Genomic DNA, 22,953 nt, shown 5'->3' on the forward strand with positions numbered 1-22,953 from the left:
CTCAAGATACCTGGTTTGGATTACAGCAAATGCAACTCGTTTGTCGGAGCAGTTTGCTTTTAATTCACTCCATTAGCACATTGTTTCAGGGTGATGCGAAAGATATTTAGACGGCACTGAGTCCAAACAATGCTATGAACTGCTCTCCAGACCCAATCAACAAATTCTCAAAGAATGCCAAATTGTTACTGTGACTTTGTATCTGTGTATGGGATGGGACTGAATCTAATGTGTATTTCTTTATATAGATTGGATTTGTTTGTTTTGTAAAGCGCTTTGAGATCAAATTTGTTGCAACTCTTCCTCTTTGGTAAAAACATTTTAATAAGATTTTTACTTGCCTTCTTTAATCAGCGGATCTGCTTCTTGAGGGATTTAACAGCTACAGGTTCTTGTCGAATGGTAACATTCCCATTCCGGGCCAGCAAGACAAGGATAATTTCCAGGAGACAATGGAGGCTATGCATATAATGGGTTTCTCCCATGATGAAATAGTGTGTAAGTACCACTTCCAGATGCTCCATCCACTTCTACGCCGCCCTTAGCTCAGTCTTACCTTATTCTCCCTGGGGTCAACAAATAAAGTTTTATTTTGCTCTGAATTCAGGCATGTTGAAGGTGGTCTCTGCCGTGCTGCAGTTTGGCAACGTTGTGTTCAAAAAGGAGAGGAATACCGATCAGGCCTCAATGCCTGAGAACACAGGTAAGCTGCCGATGGATGACGCTTCTCGTTGTGGATGATATTAGGGAACTTAACCCCATTTTATATCCGCACACTATTTTTTTGCAGTATATGCAGAATCACCAGGTTTTTCGCTGTTTTTTTTTCTAATTCAACATCATCTGGTGACCCTAATGGCTGAGATTGGCAGGGAAACATTCACTTGGAGAATCACTGGCAACAAATAACATAAATTTAGTCTTTCTTTAGACTAAAATGCTGAAAATGTTTGACTTTTATGTAACTAACCAGTCATTATCAAATGTCTGACTGATCACAAAGCTCCCAGTATCAAGGGAACGCTAAAGAAAATACATCATTTAGCTTCTTTAAACTATTTCAGGACAAGAGCCCTTAAATATATTGCTCCTGTGTAAGCAATTTAGAGTTTGACCAATCAGCCAATCCCACTCCTATTGTATTTTGTATTGTATAATTATTGCTTTTATTATTTTTTCTGTTCATATTTTTTATTGATTTTTTACAAATGTTTTTACTGACATTCTTGTAGATAGCAAACAAGGAATTTGATTGTACAGGGAAACCTATTTCTGCAGTACCCAATCTTACCAGGTTGATTTTTATTAAAATCTTTTGAGCATATAATTAAACCAACAATCAGAAAGTAACTTTTTATACTAACTGCTGGGTAAAGTCTATATAGATATTACACAATATGTTACTCACTTCTTACTCTGTACGTCTTTTAGCGGCGCAAAAGCTCTGCCACCTGCTTGGCATGAATGTCATGGAGTTCACCCGAGCCATCCTCACCCCGAGGATCAAAGTTGGACGAGACTATGTGCAAAAAGCTCAGACTAAAGAGCAGGTAAAGCCCTATACTACTGTTGGTTGCCAGGTACAATCTGAAGAATAGACTAGAGAATTTGTTGTTTCTATTGAGATATTCTCCCACCTGAGCTGTGGATCTCTGCAGTTCCTCCAGAGGTGCCATTGGCCTCATATCAGGTAGATGGTGATGTCTCGGTAGGTTTGCTGTTGTACCGTACTCTTTCCATTTTAAAATCATGTATTGAACAGTGCTCACTGAGATAGTTAAAGGTTTGGAAATCGTTTTATAACCTAACAAGCCTTCACAGAAGAGCTGTATTTATGTTGAGATTAAAATACACAGAGGTTGACCCTATTTAATTGGTTGCTCTGGATTTTATTTAGGGTATTACATTACACTTTTCAGAATTTCAGTTGTAAAAAATTTGGAACACCATATATCTTTTACTTCCAATTATCCACTACTTTGTGTTTGTCTTCTGCTTGAAGTCTTTAATTAAACTAAATGCCTCATAATGTTTACATTTGCATGTCATTTTTCAGCTCTGAAACATGAAAACAGGTTTCAGTTATTCCTTTTTTATCTTTTTGTTTAGACTACACCTTATGGTGCCAAATCATAACATATGTTTGGTTAGGTCTACCACCATCTGGCTGATTGATTGTCCCATTTGAATCCTTTTGTCTGAACTCTTACTGAGATAAATATACAGCTCTCCCCAGACTGAAACAGTGCTTAAATTTCTAAACGGTACTCAGATCACTTGAGGTTTTGCATTATTTATGGTGTGGTTTTGCTTTGTTAATGAAGGCTGACTTTGCTGTTGAAGCCCTGGCCAAGGCGACGTATGAGCGGCTGTTCCGCTGGCTGGTCCACCGCATCAACAAGGCGCTGGACAGGACAAAACGACAGGGGGCCTCCTTCATTGGCATCCTGGATATTGCAGGCTTTGAGATCTTTCAGGTGTTGATCCTGATGCTTTAATACTTACAAACTCTTTTGTGCACAATGCAAAGCACTTATCACTTGTAGTGGCTGTGTGAGGAACAAGGAACATTATAATCTGACTAACTTGAACTCTGCTTTTCCTTTATTATTCAGCTCAACTCTTTTGAGCAGCTCTGCATCAACTACACCAATGAGAAGCTGCAGCAGCTCTTCAACCACACCATGTTCATCCTGGAGCAGGAGGAATACCAGAGGGAGGGCATCGAGTGGAGCTTCATCGACTTCGGCCTCGACCTGCAGCCTTGCATCGACCTCATTGAGAGACCAGTCAGTAAAATACAGCCTGTCCATACATCTGAGTGTCTTCTTAAATTCTTTGCTGCTTTTGATGATGCATATCTTCTCAGAATAATCCTCCAGGAATCCTAGCTTTGCTTGATGAGGAGTGCTGGTTTCCCAAAGCCACAGACAAGACATTTGTGGACAAAGTGCTGCAGGAGTTAGGCACGCACGCCAAGTTTCAGAAACCGCGGCAGCTGAAAGACAAGGCAGACTTCTGCATCATCCACTATGCGGGGAGGGTATGTATATGTTGCTTTCTGAAAGCTTTCTTTGTGAGTTGGAGTTAGGAACCTTTTCAACAGCTTTAGGAATCAAAAGTTGCATGGATTTTATACAGTGACATTTTAGTCCCTCTCAGAGACTGAGATGTTTCCTTGTTTTCTTTGCACAGCAATTTTGATCCAGCCAGTTTTCCTCTGATGCACAGACTATGCTCCCCTTATAGCATAGTTACCCAGGTCTCAGTGTAAAAACAAAGCAACAGTTGTTGAACTGCTGTTGCAGGAAACCCACATCTGGTTCAGATCTGTATGAGATGGGGTTTTTGATGCCTGCTGGTTACATAACTAGACATTTTTTTATTTTATTTACTTTCACCTTTTTTTGGAGGTCTGGCATCTGTTAAAGTTAAACTGATCCTCCTCAATATTCCTGAGAAGGAGCCTGTCATTCACAGCACAAAATACGATATTACGTCTCGAGCGGTAGTTTAATCATGTTTTGCATGTTGTTTTTATTTCCAATGTTGCGCATATTTGCAGACACAAAGAAGTCACAGATTATTGGACCTGATCTATAATCACAAATATGTGAAATGCCAGATTCCGTTAGACAGCTGGATCCAGGAAAACCGTGGAGTTTAACTAAACAAATCCTGCATGACGGCAATACTGAAGAGGAAAATAACTGCAACATTATAGGGTTGTTTTTTAAAGACTCCTGATTAAACCCACATGCACAATTTCCTCTTAGGGTGCTGAACGTGTCACTTAACTTCTGTTCTGGTTTTTTATTATCTAGCACGGTTTGTATGCACTGTGCCTTGCAAAAGCATTCATACACTTAAACGTTTGCACATTTTGTCACAAACAAGTATTTTATTGGGATTTTATTTGAGACCAACGCAAAGTAGCAGAAAATGATACATGGTTTTCTAACATAAAAAACTGAAAAGTGTAATTACTTTATTAGTATAAATAAATATACTAAGCATAAATATAATAAGCAGCGCTCTCTCAGAGCAAATCTACAGCAAGACATTGCTATCCACCTTAACTGACATGCTGGTTTATTTATTGAAAAGGCAGCTAAGAGGCCTATGATGACCCTAAAGAAGTCCACAGCTCAGATGGCATAATCCACAAATCTTCCCTTTATGGAGGAGTGGTCAGAAGTAAGCTATAAGTAAGTCCTATAAGTCCTCTTTGAAGTTTTTAACAAGCCATGTAGAGGACACAGCAAACATGTGGAAGAATGTCCTCTGATCAGATGAGACCAAAAGTTAACTCTCTAGCCTACATGCAAAACATGTGGAAAAATAAAACTCCACATCTCCCTAAACATGATCCCTACAGTAAAACATGGTGGAAGCTGCATCTTGTTGTGAGTATGACTTTCTGCAAAAGGCAGAAATGAAGCTGGACAGAGCCGATGGTAGATGAATGGAGTTAAATACAGGGCAATCCTGGAAAAAAACTTTTAGAAGCTACAAAGACCTGAGACTAGAGCAGAGATTTACCTTCCAGCAGGATAACGAATGGCCCAGTCAAAGTTCAGACATAAATTCAATTGAGAATCTGCAGCAAAACTTCGGACTCGCTGTATTCAATCTGACTGCGATTGAGCTATTTCACAAAGAAAATGGGCTAAAACGTCAGTCTTAATATGAGCAAAGCTTTTAGAGGCATAGCCCCAAAATCATGCAGCTACCAAATGCAGCAAACGGTGGATCTACCAAGTATTGATTCAGAGGGGCTGAATATAAATGCATTCCAGACCTTTGAGATTTTTATTTGTGCAAGATTTTGGAAACCATTTATCATCATATGCACTACTTTATGCTGGTCTATCATATGATATCCCACTAAAATATATAGAAGATTGTGAGAAACTGTCAAAAGTTTTTAGGGGTTTACAAACTTTTGAAAGGTACTGCAATCCAACAACAATTCTTTAATCATCAGCATCAAGTGTGGTTAGTTAATAAGGTTGGCCTGAAAGTTTTGCCCCTGTGATCTTAACCAGTCCAGATCTCCTCAAACATTATTTCTCTGTGAAAGTCAGCTGTCACTGCAGACAGGTGAAACAACAGAGCACATGATGATGATCACAGACTAAAAACCACTCCCATTGGGGTGTACTTTAAAATATGTGTTCAAGCTGGAGAATTGCCATAGAGAACAGACGTAACATGGGTAATATAAAAACTAGCATGTATAAAATCTGATTTTAGTGATTAATCATTTTCCATTTCTGCTTGCAGTATGCCAAACTGTAGAAATAAATCATAAAACAAGTTTTCTATAACCGAAAACCAAAAGGTTTGTTGTGCAGCTGCTAAAATAAATAATCCCGACCTGTTGTGTCTTAATAGGTGGACTATAAAGCAGATGAATGGCTAATGAAGAATATGGATCCTCTGAATGATAATGTGGCCACGCTGCTTCACCAGTCAACTGAGAAATTCGTGGCTGAGCTCTGGAAAGATGGTAGGTCTTTCATCACTTAAAGACTTCAGCTGTCTCAAACCTTTCCTGTTGATATTATTACAGCATTTTTTGGTTTTATCTAATCTTTAATAAGCTCAGATTAGATAGTAATTTTCATCTGGATGATCAGCTCCAACACAAAGCTAAATACTTATTTTACACTTAGTTATTTAAATATTTATTAATTAGCTTTTTAACCATGCACATAACTGTAACCAGTATTCGGACTAACATTTCCTCTTCAGGCCTCTTTCTAACATCTACTCAATGCGCTGATAACTTGTGCCTGAGGGAATTTGAACAATGGGTGTTTGTGTATGCATGCCTACTTTCTTTCTCTCTCTCACGCCTGTCTTCCTCTCTCTGTTGCTGTAGACATTCAGACGTTTCAGAGAGCCTCTTTCTATGACAATGTGTCTGGGCTTCATGAAGCTCCAGGTGAATGTTAGTAACAAGCTTTGTGTACTTCTTACTGTCTTTCATCGCTAGCACCGTAGGGCTCATTGGTTCCCTTTCCTGCCATCAGCGCATACATCAAAACACATTCCTCTAGCTTTGCATGGCTGAGCTCTTGTTTTGGGTAAAGTCTTGGGTACAAAAATTTTCCTCCTGCTTTTAATGGTTGTAGCTTAGTCAAATTGTGATTATTATAGCAAATACTCAGGTTAAAACTCTGCTAACATCTGGATGGTCCTTGGAAGGTCTTGGCAAAATCTTTTAGAACCAACTTGTTATAGTGTATTAGAGTCTTGAACTGTTGAGTTAGTCTTTGGTTGGTGCCTAGAGTGAACATAGTGGGCAGCATTGGTATTGTAACCATTCTGTGGGTCCTGCACAAACCTGTAAGCCTTGTTTATCAGAGTTTGATGAAGGACCGGGCTCTCTGGCCTCATGTCAAAGCTACAACCTCATTACTCTGACACCGGCATGCAGCGCTTGCAATTAGTCACTGCAGTGGTGAATCTTGGTGGTGAATCTTGGTGATGTAGCTGTGATGTTCATCTCATCCTAGCCCAACTCTGATTTAACTCAAACCTGCAACTGCAAAGAATATTCTACAATGGCAACAACTACATTCCCACACAAGTCCCCTGCACACAGAGGTTGGAAAAGGGAGTCTGAGGAGAAGAGCATTCTACTCAAATTTTGCGCAGGTTTAGCTACGTTGGTTACTGGGAAACCCATAAAAGCGATCAAGGTTGGAATTCCAGTGTAATATGCACATCAGGCTGTGAAAGAAAATTTAAGACATCATATTCAGCAATGACGAGAGAAGGGGAAGGAGTAAGAGGAGCAAAAAACGAGAGCAGTAGCTCATAGAGTTTGACATTTTAAAAGCTTAAGACATGATTTGCAGTTTGGTTTGCAGAAAACACCTTCACAGCAAGGCTGAAACTGATGGTTGAGGTACAGAAATGAATATTTGACATTCAATGAATTAGAATATGCATTCCGATGAGGCTCGGTTCTTTAATTAAAAGTACCTTTTGAAAATAATAACATTTGAGCAGGTATTAAACAACTAATTTAGGTATTAAAATGTTTTTTTTCTTGGTCTGATTAAATATTCTAATCTTAAATGTCGTGTCTTCATTAGCTATAACGGTAAATCCTCATATTTAAAAGAAATAAAGGCTTGAAAACATCAGTCTGTGTGCATTGATCTATTTGATGTATTTTACTTGGAAATTGAGTTACTGAAATTAACGACCTTTTTAATATTTAATATTTAAATGTATTGAATAAAACTGTATATAGAGAAATTCCACAGAATGAAACAAGTTAAAGGAAATTTGGTAGTGCATATGTTGCAGGCTACGTGGTGATAGCATTGTGGTATGGCTTGATCGTTGAGATGCGTCTCGACACCATCTGAGAAAGTTGTGCTAGGCCTGGGCTGGGATCTGGTACCATCATGAGTACATGGTAGGAACTTTAATAGGAATGTGGTGCTGATGAGATACATGTTATACAAGGTGAGGGTGCAGAAAACATACTCAGTGATTGGAGAATTTGGTGTCTACTGAAAGCAAAGAAACATGATAACTGCCTTCTGATTAAAGATGATCCAGGCCTGCTGTAACGGGTCACCCAGACTGTGGCATAGTCTTAGTCTCCTGAAAGGCGGCATATTTAAATGTTAAATCATTCATTTAGAGATCTTGTTTTTTTCTGCCCCAAATGGCTAAATATGAGGAAATAAAACATTGTTGAATCATCGCTGAAACACATGTTGACTGTAAAGTAGGCACATGCAATGCATTTAAAGCAATTATGTGAGAGTTGCAATTAGAGCAGGGACTTTAGGAGAACAGCAAATCTGATAAATTGATCCTTTTGCTTTCAGCAGTTTCATCAGAACATTTAGCAGATGGAAAGAAATGGTTCCTTACCAAGCTCACTGGCTCCAAGGATGATTTCAGTTTTTTTTTTTTATATTCTTGCTGTCCTTTATTGGACCAAAAGTATGGAAACTTCTGCAGGCCAGATATCTGATCCAGATTTAGAACACGATTTACTTATTCAAAAAAATATGTGTTGCACAAGAGCTTCCACTTCATCAGAGATTAAAGAAATGTTTTACATACTTGCTGAATTCATTAGTTCCATGTGGACACTATAGGTAATGGCATGTTATAAGCAGGGATATTCCTGGAATGTATTCAAGCAAGTAAATAATTCTTCAGATGTTTGGACATTCTTGATCAGATTTATAACACGGTAATAGCACTTTTTGATGCACCATGGGATTTTGGGTCCCATTTTTGTTTACATTATAATTGGGGGCATACACACAATGACAAACAATCAGTGTTTTGTAATATTAATAGAATAACAAAGCACTCAACAATAAAAAACAAAAAACAAATCGTAGCTACTAATAAAGAGCAAAACATTGCTATCCGATTAGATACTCATTTAGAACTACCATCAGTGTTGTATTCTCCTCCACATGTTGATAAAACCTCGCACAGCATCACTACATGCATCCCTTCCCCTGCCAGATGACTGAAGACATTAACCTAGCTGGCTGGCTGAGAATGGTCTGGCTGTTAACATTATGCTGAATTGGTTTTATTGTTCTGCTCTGATCTATTATTCAGTGTTGTTCTTTACAACGTAGTGAGTTACATTTTGCAGCTGTATGTTGAGTTTTAAAAATACCTCCGGCAGCCGCACTTATGTCCTCAGGGAGTTTCCGTGGTTACATTTGTTAATTCAATTTCCATGTATTTGAGAAAATGTATCCATGCGAAGTTCTAAAACAAATTTGTATTAAGGAAAATAAATGAAAGTATTCATTTATTTGGTTCCTATTTTTAAAAATATAAGTTTTCCTTTGGCTTCATAGTACTGTTTTGCATGTTATATCTCAAGTAGCCTCTTTGTGACTTGGTCGTATGCACTATATTGAAAAAGCATTGAACTGACAGAGAGAAATGTGCTTTTTACAAATGTTAACTTCTGTTTATTTAACCTTTCATAAAATCCAATGACTGACTGGTCTTCAGTCACAGCTCATGTGCCAATGTGGATTGTCTTCATGCTTTCATTGAACAAAAAGACTGTAAAATCCTTCTTAGCTCTTCATTTCAGTCTTTATTTGCAGCATTTCATTATGAACATCCAGATTTAATTTAAACATCAAAATTCTCACTTTGTTGGCTTTCTTTTTTGTAAATAACACAAGCAGATGTTTTTCTTGTTAACAGTATGAGAGAAAACTCACTACATCTTTTAATCTCTCATTAGTTTAGCTTTTGTGTTTCCTGTTGATGTTTTATCATTAGTTGACCGGATCGTGGGTCTGGACCAGGTGGCAGGCATGAACGAGACGGCATTTGGCGCTGCCTACAAGACCAAGAAAGGCATGTTTCGCACTGTTGGACAGCTGTATAAAGAGCAGCTGTCCAAACTGATGGCCACGCTCAGGAACACAAATCCTAACTTTGTGCGCTGCATCATCCCCAACCATGAAAAGAGAGTGAGTCATTGTGAAAAGTGACTGAGAGTTGAATCATAGCATCTGTTGACCAAGCAGTTATGTTCTCTCACACACCATATACTGAAGAATATCAACTATATGGAATTGTATCTGGATATCCACAGTCATATATTTGTAGGATATTTGTTGTTTGATGACATATTGTAATCATATAGACATAAACTAATATGTTAAACACTTCAGTATCAAAGTGATAAATACAGTATGAAGTTTAATCTGAATGCAGACTATTGACCCTTTAGATAGTATTTCATAGCTTTTTAACTTCCTTTCATTTTATTTTGAACACAACATCGAGCTGTTATACTGTAAATATGGTGACACCGTTGTTCATATATGTTGTTTTTATTTACTTATATATTTTTAGGATTATTTTGCCCTTTTATTTCCCAGTCATGTTTGAAATACACCAAACTAAATATACAATCCTTCTTTTCCTTCCCTCCTCAGGCGGGTAAATTGGACCCCCACCTGGTTCTGGACCAGTTGAGGTGTAATGGTGTGCTGGAGGGGATCCGTATCTGCAGACAGGGATTCCCTAATCGCATTGTTTTCCAGGAGTTCAGACAAAGGTAATCTTTTAGCCCTCATTTCTTTTTCATATTAAACATTTTCGATTGTGACGTTTTCGATTGAATCAGAAGGATCAGCTCGGGGTCCCAATCTCTGCATTTTTAAATCAATTGTATTGGAGTCCCTGACCAAACTCAGTACTGGTACCCAATGTCGGTCTACTGTCTGTGATTTTATCTCACTGTGTGTGTTCAGTCAGAAAAGGGGGTTAGAAACATTAGGCTGTCTGGCAAAAAGTGCTGTTGTGACAAAATATCTCATTGTCAAGAAAAACTGAGATGGCAGCGTTTGGAGTTTGGTGGGACGCACTCCAGATTCTACTGTGGACCATGTAGTCTCTGGGTTACTACATTTTAAAGCAAAAAGGGTTTTAAGCTATTGCTTTTAATAAAGTGCTGGCTAGGACTCAGAATGGACAAATGCTACATCACATTATATATCATTTGCATCCAGGGCATTATTTAATTTGCGTACATAATACAGATAAGGTGTGTAAAGCTTTTTGAAATTATCTAAAATGATAAAGAGATCACCGCAGTATGCTTTCATTCTCTTGTAGAAATGTGATATCAGAATTTGCTTTAATGTTATTTTATCAGACAAAGAGGCTATGCTTGTCTTTTATTAGAGTTTGAGACTGTCCTTTTGTCTTCTGTCCTCACAATGGATGTCTCTATTCTATGTCCAGGTATGAGATCCTCACTCCAAATGCCATTCCCAAGGGATTCATGGATGGCAAGCAGGCCTGCGAGCGAATGGTAGAGACCGATTTATAATGTTTAACATTTTAAACAACAGCCTGACAGTTTTAAGTCAGTAAATGAAATATATTTAAACATAATGTTTTAAAAAGAACACCCAACATTGTTCAAATAATCCTTGATCTTTGTTTTTTTTGTAGATTAAAGCACTAGAGCTTGATGGCAACCTGTTTCGTATCGGCCAGAGCAAGATATTTTTCAGAGCTGGAGTCCTTGCTCATTTAGAGGAAGAGAGAGACCTGAAGATCACTGACATCATTATTTACTTCCAGGCCGTCTGTAGAGGATATTTGGCACGCAAGTAAGGACAGATTGTGACTATATGAACCATATAACCAAAGCAGAAAATATTTGTTTCCTGCTCTTTCACTGTTTGTCATCTTCATCTCTGGATGTGTTGCTTCAGAGCCTTTGCTAAGAAGCAGCAGCAGCTCAGTGCCCTAAAGGTCCTCCAGAGAAACTGTGCTGCTTACTTGAAGCTGCGTCACTGGCAGTGGTGGAGACTATTCACAAAGGTGCGTGCTTGTCTGTGTGTGCTTTGTTGTTTAATTTCTTTTTTTTTTCAACCAGGATGTTTTTAATGCATTGTAACTGCAGGTGAAGCCGCTGCTGCAGGTGACCAGGCAGGAGGAGGAGATGCAAGCTAAAGATGAAGAGCTGGTCAAAGTGAAGGAGAAGCATATGAAAGTTGAAGGAGAGCTGGTGGACATGGAGAGGAAACATCAGCAGGTTATTTACTACTACAGCTTTAATCTTCAGTTTCAGTGGGAAAAATACTTTAATTTATACATATTTTGTCACATTCCAACCACAAACCTCAACGCATTTTTGGAGGACTCTATGTAAGACCTTTGTATGCTTGTGAAGTAAAAAAATGATACCTGGTTTTGAAAAGACTTAAACAAATGAATTGGGTACATACTTTTCCAAGTTAGCAATCCCACATCATGATCTTGCCACCAACATTTTTAACCATGGGTATGGTTTTTCCAGGATGATTTGAAGAGTTAGTTTTTCACCACATGTAGCATTTTACAAGTTTCATTTTGGTCTCATTTGACCAGAGCAACTTCTTACATATACCTGGTTCTTGGTAAACAGCAATTTGGCCTTCTTATGGTTTCCTTCAGGCCTTCCTTCTACAGAGGCCCACCGGTGGGCTCAATTTACTAATTACGTGACTTCAGAAGGGAGTTGATTGTGTTGGATTTCATTAATGGGTACCATAATAAAAGGGGCTAAATATAAGTGCAGGCAACACTTTTTAGATTATTATTTGTAAATAGAAATTTCTTACAGTTCACAATTATGCACTACTTTGTGTTGTTTTATCACATCAAATTACCTGTGAAATGCACTGAAGTAGGTGGTTGTGATGTTACAAAATGTGGAAACGTTTGAGACGTGTAAATATTAATACTGCACTACTATTAAACCAAGCAGATCAGAGGTATGAACATTATTTTTTGTGTAGTTACTGGAGGAGAAGAACATCCTTGCGGAGCAGCTTCAGGCAGAAACAGAGCTGTTTGCAGAAGCAGAGGAGATGAGAGCTCGGCTGGCATCCAAAAAGCAAGAGTTAGAGGAGATCCTGCATGACCTGGAGTCCAGGCTGGAGGAAGAAGAAGAGAGGAGTCAAGGACTGCAGAACGAGAAGAAGAAGATGCAGTCTCACATCCAAGTATGTGTCCAAAAGTTTTAGATGTGAGCGGGTGGCCAAGTTCTGGAGTATTACAGTCAGACACAATGAAATCTATGAAGCTCTGGATTATGAATAACAAAATGCTTGCTTGTTTGAACCGTATTAGCTGTAATTTCTGTTTGTAGGACCTGGAAGAGCAGTTGGATGAGGAGGAGGCTGCCAGGCAGAAACTTCAGCTTGAGAAAGTCACAGCTGAAGCTAAGATGAAGAAGTATGAAGAGGATATTTTACTGCTGGAAGACCAGAACTCCAAGTTCCTGAAGGTCAGAGAGACTGGTTGTCCATAGTTTAAAAGAGATAAAAATGTTTTTTTTTAGAAATCTGAATGTTTTCTTTCTAAGGAGAAAATACTCTGCCACAAGTGACTATATGCCAAGATTCAGCTTTTACTGCAAAACTTCGTTTATGCTGACCTGTCTGTGCTTCTTCAGGAGAAGAAGCTGCTTGAAGACAGAATCAACGAAATGACATTGATGTTAGCTGAAGAGGAGGACAAAGCCAAAAATTTGGGAAAGATGAGGAACAAGCAGGAGATGATGATGGTTGACCTGGAGGGTAAATGACTGAATAGCAAAGCCGAGCTAAGAGAAATAAAACCTTGAATTTTCATATATTTCTATACTGTTTTAATCCCTATTTAGAGAGACTGAAGAAAGAGGAAAAAACCCGTCAGGAACTTGAGAAGGCCAAGAGGAAGCTGGATGGAGAGACATCCGACTTCCAGGACCAAATAGGCGAGCTACAGTCTCAGATAGAGGAGCTTAAAGTTCAGCTGAGCAAGAAGGAGGAGGAACAGCAGATGATGCAAACCAGGTGGGAGACACACTGACCCAGGATCAGCAAAGACGTTTGTGAATAAGTTTCAGCTAAGCTCCTTTTAATATACAGTCATTAAGATTCAGCTTTAAAACAAATAAAAATAAATCACAATATAATTATTTTGGACAATTAAAATTGGCTTTTTTTAAGGTGCATGTATGGAATGCTGAAAGAATCAACAGTTCAATGAAACTGAGCACACAGTCGCCACCCAGTGGAGACTTTCTATACCAACATGAGTTCAATTTGTAGACTCAATGACCTTTATTTATTACGTGAAAAAAATAAGAATACCATGCTCATTTTCACACAGATTTCAGGATCTTATCATTGTGGACGTGAGCGCCATGTTTTAGACTTTACACGCAGTTCTGTTCAACAGAGAAAACATTCTCTAACATTCTTGGAGAATTTCTAGCTCAAGCGTTAAAATAATGTTCAGAAGTTCTAATTTTAAGGTCATATGTTCATTGTGGATTTTTAAATATTTTTTATTAATTTGTTCTTTCTTGATTTACTTTAAAGATTAAAGAGTATGTAAGGTCGTGTCAAATACTGTAGAGGTTTTAAGCAAAACAAATTGAAATTCTTAGCCTGGATATTTATTTGACAAGACAATGGATAACAAACCACAAAAGCACATTTAGCATGTAATGAAAGACTTATGCCAACATCTAGAACCAATCGGAGGAGAGAACCTGGTGTTGCAGAGTCATAACATTGTAGGTGCTTTGTATTCTGGGGTCTTTGGGCACCGGGGTCATTCAGGGATTGAACAGGTGATGGTGGAGAGTTCCTTTAAGGAGTATTGAAGGGGAGATGGGTCGGCCTTGGATCGGATGAAAAGACCCTGTTGTACATGTCTAAAAAATCTTGTGACATGCTTTTAACCTGTGACTGTGGTGTGTAATTTTGCACTGGACAGTTGGATTTAGTTTGTTGCTCTGCAACTAGATGAACCAATCTCTCCTAATACCCATTAGCACCTTATCCAGCATTTCTACAGTGTGACTGTTAAGTAATCTTGTTTAGTAAGAATGCCATTAAAATACCAAAGCATTATGATACTACATTTGAGATTATTTGTTTGATGATTCATGGTTCAGGTTTTGTTTGTTTTTTTAGTGGGTCAGTCTTCTGCTGTGACACCATCACTTTAAAATCTGAGAGAAATGTACCTCTTTACGGTAATTTATCAGTGAAACAAATTCTGTGGGTGAGGTCACCAAAATTACTAGTAAATATTGGTGTGGTAAGGGAAAACTGGTTGTTTCCAGCCAGCAGATTTATCAACACCTGTCTGTTAGCACGCTGGGATTAGCCATTGTTTTGTAAATCTCACATGGAACTATGATCATTTCTGTACCCAAATCTACACCTGTTTTCGATAAATTGGGGATATTATGTTTTCTGATGGTTAACAGTTGACAGTTTAAATTGATGAAAAACCTGGGTCCTTATATATAGTTTTCATCATTTCCACTTCTTAACAGAGGAGAGGAAGAGATTAACCAGAAGAACAACGCTCTAAAGCAGATCAGGGAGCTGCAAGCCCAGCTGTCTGAGCTGCAGGAGGACCTTGAGTCAGAGAAGCATGCCAGGAACAAGGCAGAGAAACTCAAGAGGGATCTGAGTGAGGAGCTCGAGGCCTTGAAGACAGAACTGGAAGACACCCTAGATACAACTGCAGCACAGCAGGAGCTCAGGTAGCACTTTCCACATTTGTTTTCATTCTTCTTATGCAGGGTGAGGTTTTTGCTGACGCTGTCAGTGCTCTGTGTAGGACCAAGCGTGAACAGGAGGTGGCAGAGCTGAAGAAAGCCATTGAAGAGGAAACTAAGAACCATGAAGCCCAGATTCAGGAGATGAGACAAAGGCATGCAACTGCATTGGAGGAGCTGTCTGAACAGCTTGAGCAGGCCAAGAGGGTACGAGACTTTCACACAATCATCTAATACCACACCTAGCCTTGCTTTAGTATCTAACATCACAGTTGAATTGTTCTTTTTTAATCTAGTTCAAAGCTAACCTAGAAAAGACGAAGCAGAGCCAAGAGAGCGCCAACAAGGAACTGGCCAATGAGGTGAAAACCTTACAGCACGCAAAGACGGAGTCCGAACACAAGAGGAAGAAGCTGGAGGGTCAGCTGCAGGAGTTCATGGCCCGAGTCACAGAAGGGGAGAGGGCCAAAGTGGAACTGGCTGAACGCACACACAAGCTGCAGGTGATTGATTCATACTTGTAGCTTCATTTAGAAAGACTTTTTCTTTTCTGACCAATAAAGGTTTCAATGTTTTGATATGACCCTGACAATTCAGCTTAAAATAAATTTTAGTGCTCTTCTGGTTACTCGCATGCAGACAAAACATATAAAAAGTTGTTCATCATAAAATGAGAATCATGTTATTGCTTGCAACGTCTTCAGATTTCAGCTGCTCTCTGCATATCTTTCTCCTACCTGGACCTCTGTATGGGTAGCACATTGCAAAGCAGGTGACATCACAAAGACAGACAGGAAATGCACCTGCCAATACAGTCTCTCCTTCAGTATTAACATCATTGTAGAGGGTACAAAACAATTTAAACTGTTTTGAGGGAAGACCCACATTTATTAGATCAACAAAATAAGGTGCGACTTTGCAAACTGCTTACAGATGAAAGGCTGTGATTTTAACACAGATTGGCTGCACAAAACGCAGGCACACACCCCCACGACTAATATTAGGAGTGTAGCTGACATAAAATCACCTAAGGTAAATCAGCAGCAGGGATCAGGGATCTTCAATCCTAGTTGTTGCTGTGGTCTGGACCTCGATCGAATACCATGAATCAGATCAGGATGCCCAGCGTAACAACAAGAGAAAAGCTGCTTAATAACTGCTGCCCACATATTTTCTTTCATAGTAAACTTAGAGTTGACTTTGTTGAATTCAAAAACTCGTTCAACCATTAAAGCAACCACATTTATTTACATTTACAGTCATCAGGTTTTATTTACAATGTTCAAATCAAAAGGCAATGATCCAGTTTAAAAAATTTTACTGATTTTACAACAACTGATATATTATGACGAAGTATTAGGGCCAGACTAAGAGACTGTTTTCGGGGAAATTACGAGAAGAAAGTTGTAATATTAAAAGAACAAAATCTTAACACAAGAATAAAGAATAAAGTTGTAGGCTAATATTATGAAAATAAAGTTGTATACCCCCACGTATACTCCTATACCCCAGATACTGGTAATAATTTGATGCTGATGTGCTAAAAGATTAAGAATGTCCTTGTGGCAATGAGCCCCTGTTCCATTTATATTGTAGATCCATAATTGTTTTTTGGTAGAGACACATGTGTACAGCATAGGTAATAACAATACAGCAACTGGTTTTTCATTTGGTTTATTTGTTTGCTTGGAAGGCGTGTGTGTATGGGCGTGTCATTCACTGGGTTGGAGGGCCTCATTTTGGCATTCCCTCCTATAAAAGGTGAACAGACAATAATGTTAAGTTTCTTCAAAAGATGATTGATTTTAGCTCCAATAGTATACAAGGTTGTCTTGGGTTTTTTTTTTTTGGTAAACACTTACCTCTGCCATTTTGTATCTCCCAGCAGGTGTGCACAGATAAAACATTCCCCGGGGGTTTGCATACAACTTATTAGTTCTGGGATGGTACCAAATAGGAAGTGGATTAAGAAGGGGGTGGTTTGGCGAGATTATGCTTTATATTTTGATCTTGTAATAATTATTGGTATGAAATTAAAGTAGTTTTACTTTGTACGAGTTTGTAAATGTTTTGTTTTGTTTGCTCCTTATTTAATGTAAATATTGTTGTGGTGTTATAGATCTTCATTGGAAGCAGTCCTAGATATGGTTTCTTCCCATTTAGATTCATTTGTATTTAAGCAGTCTGTCATCCATTGTTTTGGGGTTGGTGGTTTATAACACGTCTGGCACCAAAATAAAAAGAAGCTTCCACGGATCATTTTTGGCCTTCCTTATTGCTGCCATTTTGGGTCCCACCTCCATGGCTGCTTGACCAATCTGACAAGCATGTGACAGTCCTTATTTGAGAAACTGATACAAAAGTATAACTTCACAAGATGCTTCCTCACGTTAACGCATGGAACACTGTGCTTTTTTGTAAGGGTTGTCATAAAAATTACTTTATTCTCATACTTTCCAAAAAATAAAGTCTCTTAGCTTGGCTCTAATATTCTGTCGTAGATACAGTACAGACCAGAAGTTTGGACACACCTTCTCATTCAAAGAATTCATCTGGCGCAGCACCCCATCACTCTCCTTCTTAGTCAAATAGCCCTTACACAGCCTGGAGGTGTGTTTGAGGTCATTGTCCTGTTGAAAAATAAATGATGGTCCGACTAAACGCAAACCGGGTGGAATAGCATGGCGCTGCAAGATGCTGTGGTAGCCATGCTGGTTCAGTATGCCTTCAATTTTGAATAAATCCCCAACAGTGTCACCAGCAAAGCACCCCCACACCATCACACCTCCTCCTCCATGCTTCACGATGGGAACCAGGCATGTAGAGTCCATCCGTTTACCTCTTCTGCGCCGCACAAAGACACAGTGGTTGGAACCAAAGATCTCAAACTTGGACTCATCAGACCAAAGCATAGATTTCCACTGGTCTAATGTCCATTCCTTGTGTTCTTTAGCCCAAACAAGTCTCTTCTGCTTGTTGCCTGTCCTCAGCAGTAGTTTCCTAGTAGCTATTTTACCATGAAGGCCTGATTCACACAGTCTCCTCTTAACAGTTGTTCTAGAGATGTGTCTGCTGCTAGAACTCTGTGTGGCATTGACCTGTTCTCTAATCTGAGCTGCTGTTAACCTGCGATTTCTGAGGCTGGTGACTCGGATTTTTTCTTGCCATAATACAAATTCTAACAGTCTATTCAGTAGGACTATCAGCTGTGTACTGTATCCACCTCCTGCACAACACAACTGATGGTCCCAGCCCCATTTATAAAGCTTGAAATCCCACTTATTAAACCTGACAGGGCACACCTGTGAAGTGAAAACCATTTCAGGTGACTACCTCTTGAAGCTCATCAACAGAATACCAAGAGTGTGCGGAGCAGTAATCAAAGCAAAAGGTGGCTACTTTGAAGAACCTATAATATAAGACATATTTTCAGTTGTTTCACACTTTTTTGTTCAGTATATAATTCCACATGTGTTAATTCATAGTTTTGATGCCTTCAGTGTGAAGCTACAATATTCATAGTCATGAAAATAAAGACAACTCTTTGAATGAGAAGGTGTGTCCAAACCTTTGGTCTGTACTGTATATATATGTCATTTATTATTCTTTTTTTTTGCTTGTTTTTATGTTGTGTTAATGTGCTAAACATTTTATTTAAAAACATTACCTGGTGTGAATCTGTCCATACAGACTGAACTAGACAATGTGTCCGCCCTGCTGGAAGATGCAGAGAGGAAGGGGATCAAGATGGCTAAAGATGTTGCTGGATTAGAGAGTCAGTTGCAGGACACACAGGTGAAGCTGAGTATTTCAGATTATTTGTCAAGTTAATTTTTCTTGAATCCTTCCTATTTAACTTGCAGCATTCGTGTTTATGTTTATATAGGAGCTTCTCCAGGAGGAGACCCGCCAGAAACTGAATCTGAGCAGTCGTATTCGCCAGCTGGAGGAGGAGAAAGCCACTCTGCAGGAGCAACAGGAGGAGGACGAGGAGGCACGCAAGAATCTGGAGAAACAGCTGTTGACTGTACAGGCTCAGGTAAGATGTGTGATTTTCTGTCTGTGTTTCAACAACATGCTGATTAGTTTTCTTCTGACTGATGGTGTGAATGTGTTGGCAGCTGTCAGAGAGCAAGAAGAAGCTTGAGGATGATGTTGGGACAATAGAAAGCCTGGAGGAGGCAAAGAAGAAACTGCAGAAGGATCTGGAGCTGTCAAACCAACGTCTGGAAGAGAAGACAATTGCTTTTGAGAAGATGGAGAAGACAAAGACTCGTCTTCAGCAGGAACTGGATGATCTCACTGTTGACTTGGATCATCAGAGACAGATTGTCTCCAACCTGGAGAAGAAACAGAAGAAGTTTGACCAGGTTAGAACACTTTATATCATGAATATTGTGTAGGCTTCGAAAAGTATTCATAACCCTTTGTTAATTTTTGTTTGTGTTACAACTATAAACTTTAGTGTATTTTATTGGGATTATGTTTTATATTTTGTCTTTTAACAAAAATGCTCATTATTGTGAAATAGTACTACCAACCACCTTCAGAAGTCACTTAAATAATTTATACACCTGAGAGCAAAAATTAAATACAAAAAAAAAAACAACTAATACTGAGTATTGCTTGGCCACACCATCCCCATGGTGAAACATGGTGGTGGCAGCATCATAATGTAAGGATGTTTTCTTTGGTAGGGGCATCGTTTATGATTACAGTTGCTGGAACAATGGATGGAGCTAATTACAGGGCAATCCTGAAAAAAAGGTGCTACAGTCTGCAAGAGACTTGAGGCAAGGGTGGAGTTTCCCCATCCAGCAGGACAACAACATTAAACATACATTAAGAGCTATAGTAAAGATCAAAACATGCTCATTTGTTGGAATGGCCTAGTCCATGTTTTGACCTAAATACAGTTCAAAATTTGTGACAAGACCTGAAAAGTGTCTTTCACAGACGCTCTGCATCTAATCTGACTGGAGAATGAGCTAAAATTCAGTCGCTAGATGAGCAAAGCTGGTAGATCCATTCCTCAAAGATCTCGCACCTATAATTGCAACAAATGATGTTCAAGGGGTTTGGTTAAGAATGCCAGATTTTACAAGGCGCTGAACAAGTTGTCTTTTTGAATACCACAAATCACTCTTTTTTTTTTATTATTTTAAAATTTGTAAGTTCTGAATATAATTTGCAATATAATTACCTTAATCTCATCTGTAGATGCTGGCTGAGGAGAAAAGCATCTCAGCTCGTTATGCTGAGGAGCGGGACCGTGCCGAAGCCGAGGCCAGAGAGAAGGAGACCAAAGCCCTGTCCATGACGAGAGCTCTGGACGAGGCCCTTGAGGCAAAAGAGGAGCTGGAGCGGATTAACAAGCAGCTCAGAGCTGAAATGGAAGATCTGATGAGCTCAAAGGATGACGTTGGCAAGAATGTGAGTGTCACAACACTGAGATTTTAGAGCATGTTTTTTCATGTATCCCTTTGTTTTATATTCGTTTTTAATCCCCATGTATTTTGCAGGTCCATGAGCTGGAGAAGTCCAAGCGCACTCTGGAGCAGCAGCTTGAGGAGATGAAGACCCAGCTAGAGGAGCTGGAGGACGAGCTGCAGGCCACAGAGGATGCCAAGCTGCGTTTGGAGGTCAACATGCAGGCCATGAAAGCCCAGTATGAAAGAGACCTTCAGGGACGGGATGATCAGAATGATGAGAAGAAAAGAGCCCTGGTCAAGCAGGTGCCAAATTAAATCCCACTTTTATGCTACTGAGTAAAAAATATCCTCGAGTTAACCATAAAAAGCGCTTGTACATCTCCTTACTCCTTTTCTGATAGCTTTAATGCCCTCTCCTGCAGGTGCGAGAAATGGAAGCTGAGTTAGAGGATGAAAGAAAGCAGAGAGCTTTGGCTGTTGCTGCCAAAAAGAAGCTGGAGATGGACTTAAAGGATATAGAAGGACACATAGAAGGAGCCAACAAGGCTCGGGATGAAGCCATTAAGCAGCTACGCAAGTTACAGGTGAGCATTTTATCTACATTTCATTACGTTGGAAGTGATACTTTGTTCCTACATCATTCATACTACTTCTATTGTCTACTTCAGGCTCAAATGAAAGACTATCAGAGGGAGCTGGAGGACACCCGAGCTTCTAGAGATGACATTTTTGCCTTGTCTAAGGAGACTGAGAAGAAACTTAAGAGCCTGGAGGCGGAAATTGTTCAGCTACATGAGGTCAGGGCAGCCTTACATTCAGGAGTTCTGCAGAGCTCCTTTTGGTCTTCCTGTGTATATGTTGTTAAATTTGTCTTTCTTTGTGTTTTGGAAGTGAAATTGCAACACAATTCCTTTTCTGCTTCACAGGATCTGGCAGCTTCTGAAAGGGGTCGGCGTCATGCTGAGCAAGAACGAGACGAGCTGCAGGATGAGATCTCGAACAGCACTTCTGGAAAGTAAGTGGGATAATGCTGTGGAACACATGGCAAAATAAAATAACCTTTTTTAAATAAGCGTAGGCAGAAATAACAGTCATGTGGTATTGGTGATGACAATAATATATTGTTTAATTCAGATTGACTAGAGAGGTTTTTGTCAGTCCTCAACAATAAAGAAACTTTATCTGGACATGACTCCACTGACTTCCAGGGAAGCATATGGAAATGTTTGGAATACCCATAATGAAGCTTTTTAAGGTCACTTGATTTTTAACTTGTTGTCTCAGGGCTGCTCTGATGGATGAGAAGAGGAGGCTGGAGGCTCGAATCGCCCAGCTGGAGGAGGAGCTGGAGGAGGAACAGGGCAACATGGAGCTGCTCAATGACCGCTTCAGGAAAACAAACCTGCAGGTAAGACGTTTTGGAGCTGCAATCTAATGACTGATCGTCTTAATTCTTCTATGTGTTTCTTGCATTAAACTTTTTAAGAATATTAAATTGTGCCAGCATGACCTGTTTATTACCTCTTTTTTTCTCATTCTGTGTCCTCATCTTTCCTTTTTTTTAGGTGGACACCTTGACTACAGAGCTGAGTGCGGAGCGCAGCACTGCACAAAAGAGTGAAAATGCCCGGCTGCAGTTGGAGCGCCAAAACAAGGATCTGCGTGTCAAGCTGAGTGAGCTGGAGGGGTCGGTGAAAAACAGGTTCAAGGCCTCCATCACCGCTCTGGAGGCCAAGATAGCACAGCTGGAGGAACAGATGGAGCAGGAAGCCAGGTGGGCAAGAGTTTTAGTTTCCCCTTTCTTACACTGAGTACTGATCTAGTCAACAAAAATAAACCATTGGTTCTTCACTAAAGGGAGCGGGCAGCAGCCAATAAGATTGTGAGAAGGACAGAGAAGAAGCTGAAAGAAGTCTGCATGCAGGTGGAGGATGAACGTCGCCATGGTGATCAATTTAAAGAGCAAGTATGTCTGCCTCTAATTGTAATACTTGATGTGATAGGTTTTTATCATGATTTCTGGTTATTAAGGTCTCATATCTTAATTCTCCCTTCCCTGTGCGAAGCTGGAGAAGGCGAACTCCCGCATGAAGCAGCTGAAGCGGCAGCTCGAGGAGGCAGAGGAGGAGGCCACCAGGGCAAATGCCTCTCGCAGAAAGCTGCAGAGGGAGCTTGATGACGCCACAGAGGCCAGCGAGGGTCTGAGCCGGGAGGTTCACACTCTCAAGAACCGTCTCAGGTGCAGTCTCAAAAACAATGATCTTTCACTGTTTATATCTAAAGGACAATATGTGTAAAGAGTTGCTTCTGCCTGAGTTGGATTTGGTGCAAAATGCGCAACCAGTAAAGCGTTTTTACAGAGAACTTTCTCCTAAACGATGAAACTCCACAAAACCTCAACCAATAGTTCGGGCTAAATCAGAAAGT

General features: G+C 39.6%; 1 protein-coding gene across 1 annotated transcript in view; it reads left to right on the plus strand.

Annotated features, from left to right (window-relative positions):
- The window catches only part of LOC124862636 (myosin-10-like), a 92,443-nt gene that overhangs the window by 66,140 nt on the left and 3,350 nt on the right, over positions 1–22,953 (plus strand). The window contains exons 10-42 of the mRNA XM_047356682.1: positions 355–498; positions 608–703; positions 1,432–1,550; positions 2,325–2,477; positions 2,616–2,789; positions 2,870–3,043; positions 5,398–5,512; positions 5,888–5,950; positions 9,304–9,497; positions 9,969–10,090; positions 10,780–10,849; positions 10,993–11,153; positions 11,259–11,367; positions 11,450–11,581; positions 12,327–12,533; positions 12,680–12,817; positions 12,986–13,109; positions 13,196–13,367; positions 14,867–15,079; positions 15,157–15,301; positions 15,391–15,597; positions 18,785–18,889; positions 18,981–19,133; positions 19,216–19,464; positions 20,315–20,527; positions 20,617–20,829; positions 20,949–21,110; positions 21,195–21,323; positions 21,453–21,541; positions 21,811–21,934; positions 22,092–22,300; positions 22,384–22,492; positions 22,593–22,765. Coding sequence (XP_047212638.1) covers positions 355–498; positions 608–703; positions 1,432–1,550; positions 2,325–2,477; positions 2,616–2,789; positions 2,870–3,043; positions 5,398–5,512; positions 5,888–5,950; positions 9,304–9,497; positions 9,969–10,090; positions 10,780–10,849; positions 10,993–11,153; positions 11,259–11,367; positions 11,450–11,581; positions 12,327–12,533; positions 12,680–12,817; positions 12,986–13,109; positions 13,196–13,367; positions 14,867–15,079; positions 15,157–15,301; positions 15,391–15,597; positions 18,785–18,889; positions 18,981–19,133; positions 19,216–19,464; positions 20,315–20,527; positions 20,617–20,829; positions 20,949–21,110; positions 21,195–21,323; positions 21,453–21,541; positions 21,811–21,934; positions 22,092–22,300; positions 22,384–22,492; positions 22,593–22,765 — 4,960 coding nt within the window. The remainder of the gene's footprint in view (positions 1–354; positions 499–607; positions 704–1,431; positions 1,551–2,324; positions 2,478–2,615; positions 2,790–2,869; positions 3,044–5,397; positions 5,513–5,887; positions 5,951–9,303; positions 9,498–9,968; positions 10,091–10,779; positions 10,850–10,992; positions 11,154–11,258; positions 11,368–11,449; positions 11,582–12,326; positions 12,534–12,679; positions 12,818–12,985; positions 13,110–13,195; positions 13,368–14,866; positions 15,080–15,156; positions 15,302–15,390; positions 15,598–18,784; positions 18,890–18,980; positions 19,134–19,215; positions 19,465–20,314; positions 20,528–20,616; positions 20,830–20,948; positions 21,111–21,194; positions 21,324–21,452; positions 21,542–21,810; positions 21,935–22,091; positions 22,301–22,383; positions 22,493–22,592; positions 22,766–22,953) is intronic.

Source organism: Girardinichthys multiradiatus, chromosome X (genome assembly GCF_021462225.1).
Source record: "Girardinichthys multiradiatus isolate DD_20200921_A chromosome X, DD_fGirMul_XY1, whole genome shotgun sequence".
Classification (NCBI taxonomy): domain Eukaryota; kingdom Metazoa; phylum Chordata; class Actinopteri; order Cyprinodontiformes; family Goodeidae; genus Girardinichthys; species Girardinichthys multiradiatus.